Raw genomic sequence first — 3897 nt, 5'->3', positions numbered from 1 at the left:
AAACTATTAAAAAATCAGTTTTGATCGGAATCATATCAAACTTAAATGCTACATAAATATAGATCTATGTACATGTATCAGTTAAAATGCAGAATTCTTTCCGAGCCATTTTTGAAAAAAATTTTCAGTAACTTTAAAATTCATAAAAATCCAGTTTTCATTAAATTAGCCCAAACTTGAAATACAACATAAAAACATGTATATGTATCAGAAAAATTACAAAAATGTAGAATTTTCTCCAGCCATTTTTGACAAAATTTGGCCAATGACCCTGTACTATAGTACAGAGACTTTGTCATCTTTTTGTTAGATTTATCAATGTTCTATGCCTTATATGTGTATATTGCTTAATTAATTGGCATGCTGACTGATATTGATATTACTCTTATAATCACAATTCTGGGAAAGTTATGGTAATGTTTTTATAGCACCTTATAAATTACTATTATAATCTTGTGACTTAGGTGGGCTGACAAAGCTGTGATAACTATAGCATCAGTACTGTATACCAGTATATTTGTTACTAAAAATTACTGATATTAAAACCAACGTAACATTGATGAATAAAAACACTCAAAGAAATTTATTTAAAGTGTGTGCTCTAGTTGATTTGCTAAGCTAAATTCATTGACAATTGAAGATCTGAGTACGTTCAATAAAGTCTTCCATGTAAATGGACGTGTAGCGAGATCCTCCCACAATTGAAACACATCGCTTATTCCTTGACTGTTCTCCTCTATATCGTCAAGCTGGGGAGGAGTCAGTGCTAATGCCAGTCCCACTTCACGCCACTTTTCAGTGAGATAAGGAATGACATAAATAGACAGGTCTTTATGTGTTAAATCTGTATGGTAATGTATTCATGATTTTGTTATCTTTAAAAATGTTACCTTTTTCAACAAGAGGGATTTCAGTGCTTGTTTGACTGGGCATGCTCTCTGTAACTTGTAGCTCTGTAATGAATTTTTAATAGTATAGAGCTAATTAGTATAATCAGTTAAAAATCACCTGAAATAGGATCATTAATTCCAGTCATACTCTCATCTACAGACACCAATGAGTACTGCCCTAATACATGTATTTGGCTCTCAGTGGCTTGCTTTACATTGACTGCAGAATACTGTGCTTGAGTTGCTATTGGCCTTGCTGGTTTTATGTTGTCGTTACCATTATGCTGGGATTTATCATATACACCTTCAGTGAATTGGTTCATTCTAGAGTAGACTCCAGTGTTATCATCTTGAACTTGCAGCTTATGACTGAAATCATGATGTAATTTATTGTATATTTCATCGTCTGGCCTTATTTCAGTATATACCGTTCTAACAGGGTCAAATGGTGGCGGGACAGGTGGAGCATTGGGGTCTGGCTCTATGTCAATATATTTTAACCCAGCTAAATTTTGAACCATCTATAATAATTATGATAAATGAATAACAGTACATTAAATGCATAATAGCCATTTTATTTGTACAGTATAAAATTTGTGATTCTACAATAATGAAATGGTCAAGCTAACAAAACATAAATACAATATACCTCTGTCTCAGCTATCTGTTCATTTTCAATGATGTGAACTAGTGGAAAATACAATAAAATTAGAAATCAACAAGACCATATTATTACCTCCATTGTATGGTGTTTGATCCAGCTCATTAGATACATATGCATGACTGTTATTCACATCATTCAATTTAGTTAGGTTCCTCTTTCTTTTTATTAAAATCAATGTTACTATGGTGCCTATTAAAAGTGATAGCAAAATTAGGTCTTTAATATTTTTCACATTTTCTACACATGCACTACAATGATAGACTAATCTAATGTTATTGTCATATGTAATGCTTACAACTGGCTATGATCACAAATAGCATTAATACAAACAGAGCGACAATCCCAATAATAACATTAGTGTAGTCTGTGTGTTCACTTTGAACGGAAGACGATGGCAAATTTGAACTTTCAGCATTAATAAAAGCTATAAAAAAAATAGATTTAAATATTAAGCAGAATAGGCCCATACTTGTACTATCACTAATCAAACTGTATTCATTTGTTGTAAGCAAGTTCAATGGAAACACAGAAGTGGAGCTATATGGTCTATCTATACTGCTACTACTCTCATTCATAGTGATAATGATATCAGTTATTACAACTGCTGGTTTGAGAGTGCAAAATGGCTCACAAGCTTCATTATAAGCATACAGTGTCCAGTTACCAGCTGGTAATGTAACACAGTCAGTATAACTGAGACTGTCATTGGAACTATTATAATTGCGAGATTCCCCATTAGTTGCAGTAAACTGAAACCTAGTGCTATTGGCAGTACTGCCATTAATATATTGAAGCTCAAAGCACACTTTGTCAATAATGATTGATTCTATTGTTATGTTTTGAATATTATGTGTACCTACATGTAAACAGTGATAATAAACTATCATGTAAGATAACAATTATGTGACTTACTTATTTTAGTTTCATTTTTAATTTCAAATATCTGTCCATTATTATTATACTCTAAAATGACTTGAATATTAAAAGACATACAAGGCGGGAGTTCAATTGTTACAGTAAGAGTTAAATCATTGATTACAATATTCTCTGTAGAGTAACAGTCAGTGCTATTGTCCACATTGCAACTGGTTACATTATTAATAACAGGTTTACTACACTAATAAATCATTTAATCACTTATGCTTCAATGTTAACTTTTACTAACTGATAATTGATAATTTAAGGTCCAATTATTATCTGTTCTATATGTATTGCTGTGATTATATGTAACTACTACTTGTGCATCTGTAGTAAGAAAGTAAATTAAAGTGTATGTATCACTATTTAACCTGATTGAAATCCAACAGTTATATTACTAGTAGATCCATTCCCAGCTTTATTAGTAGTTGTAATGTTAAACAGATATTGTTTATTGGTTGGGTTCATTGGACAGTAAGTGTAGTTAGTGATATAGTCATTAAGGTACTGTTGATCAGTTCCTACACTGATTATATACTGTACTGTTAGTCCTGGTAGTGTGAATGGAGGATACCAACCGATAAACATACAACAAGAATCTAACTGATATCCTGTTAAACTACTGACACTATCAGGTGGACCTGGGAATAATTCACAATGAAACAATTGTTACAACTATTGTTATAATATATACCTTCAATATAAATGTAAGCTGTTTGAGTGGTATTTATCATGATTCCCATACGAGCAGCACATACAATGTTAGTACCATTTATTTCCCTAGTAGCAGTAAATGTTGTCCTCTTTCCTCCATTAGGTAAATCAGTTTCAGTTGGCATTACATCAGTTCCATAAAAGAATGAGAGGGTATATCCAGTCAAGTTAGTAGCACATTCAAATGTCGCAGTATCATTGACATATACATATTGTGTCACTGGTACAATACTGAATATACCTATAAAAATCATTGAAGTAGTCTCGTCTAATCTTTTCTGTACTTACTTTCAACTATCTGCATCAAAGAGAAGCACAATGCAAGATACAGCTTCACTTCCATAGCCAGCGTACATCACGTGATGCTTTGGTATTGGTACTTGGTAGATTCATAGATATTACACCCACAGGGATTGGAAACCGCCCACGCATTCTATAAATAGGCGCGAGCTATCCTTGTTTGTGCGCTTGGCTCTCTTATCTATGTAAACACAGGCGCAATAGTTCTTGCTCTTGTATAAATTTGTGGCCCATTGTGGGACTGTTTCTTCAACAATAGACCAAAAGGGCACAAGGTAGAGTTATTATTAGCTACTTACGTAGCAAATCTATAATAATAAGGGTCTTTTATACGGAAATGTATTATAACTGATACTGCCAGTAGCGCTTGTTACTTTGTGGGACTCCATCTGATCATAAAAAGCTAGTCTG

The 3897-nt window shown here is 32.9% G+C and overlaps 1 protein-coding gene and 1 long non-coding RNA gene across 2 annotated transcripts; both read right to left on the bottom strand.

Annotated features, from left to right (window-relative positions):
- Positions 1–530: 530 nt before the first annotated feature.
- On the bottom strand, positions 531–2391 carry LOC109583733 (uncharacterized). Its single transcript, XM_019999178.1, has 7 exons — positions 2024–2391; positions 1850–1978; positions 1627–1743; positions 1540–1577; positions 1009–1411; positions 891–953; positions 531–844 (listed from the first exon to the last, which is right to left on the bottom strand). The coding sequence occupies exons 1-7, from the start codon at positions 2127–2129 to the stop codon at positions 588–590; spliced, it is 1113 nt and encodes a 370-aa protein (XP_019854737.1). The 5' UTR covers positions 2130–2391; the 3' UTR covers positions 531–587.
- An 86-nt stretch (positions 2392–2477) lies between these two features.
- LOC109583740 (uncharacterized) lies at positions 2478–2966 on the bottom strand. The gene is made up of 3 exons (XR_002185685.1): positions 2844–2966; positions 2720–2799; positions 2478–2671 (listed from the first exon to the last, which is right to left on the bottom strand). It is a non-coding gene; the product is annotated as an uncharacterized LOC109583740 (long non-coding RNA).
- Positions 2967–3897: the final 931 nt, after the last annotated feature.

This window comes from Amphimedon queenslandica, unplaced genomic scaffold (assembly GCF_000090795.2).
Source record: "Amphimedon queenslandica unplaced genomic scaffold, v1.1 AMPQUscaffold_13285, whole genome shotgun sequence".
NCBI classification, from domain to species: Eukaryota; Metazoa; Porifera; class Demospongiae; order Haplosclerida; family Niphatidae; genus Amphimedon; species Amphimedon queenslandica.
This window is presented reverse-complemented; position numbering and strand designations above follow the sequence as displayed.

Bases quoted from the DNA above. Each gene is read 5' to 3' on its own strand.
- LOC109583733 (XM_019999178.1), bottom strand. From the start codon at position 2,129: ATGAATGAGAGTAGTAGCAGTATAGATAGACCATATAGCTCCACTTCT. The intron at 1,578-1,626 runs GTAATAATATGG...ATTTTCCACTAG, and splicing joins TCAAACACCATACAATGGAG to TTCACATCATTGAAAATGAA. The intron at 1,412-1,539 runs GTATATTGTATT...TAATTATTATAG, and splicing joins AACAGATAGCTGAGACAGAG to ATGGTTCAAAATTTAGCTGG.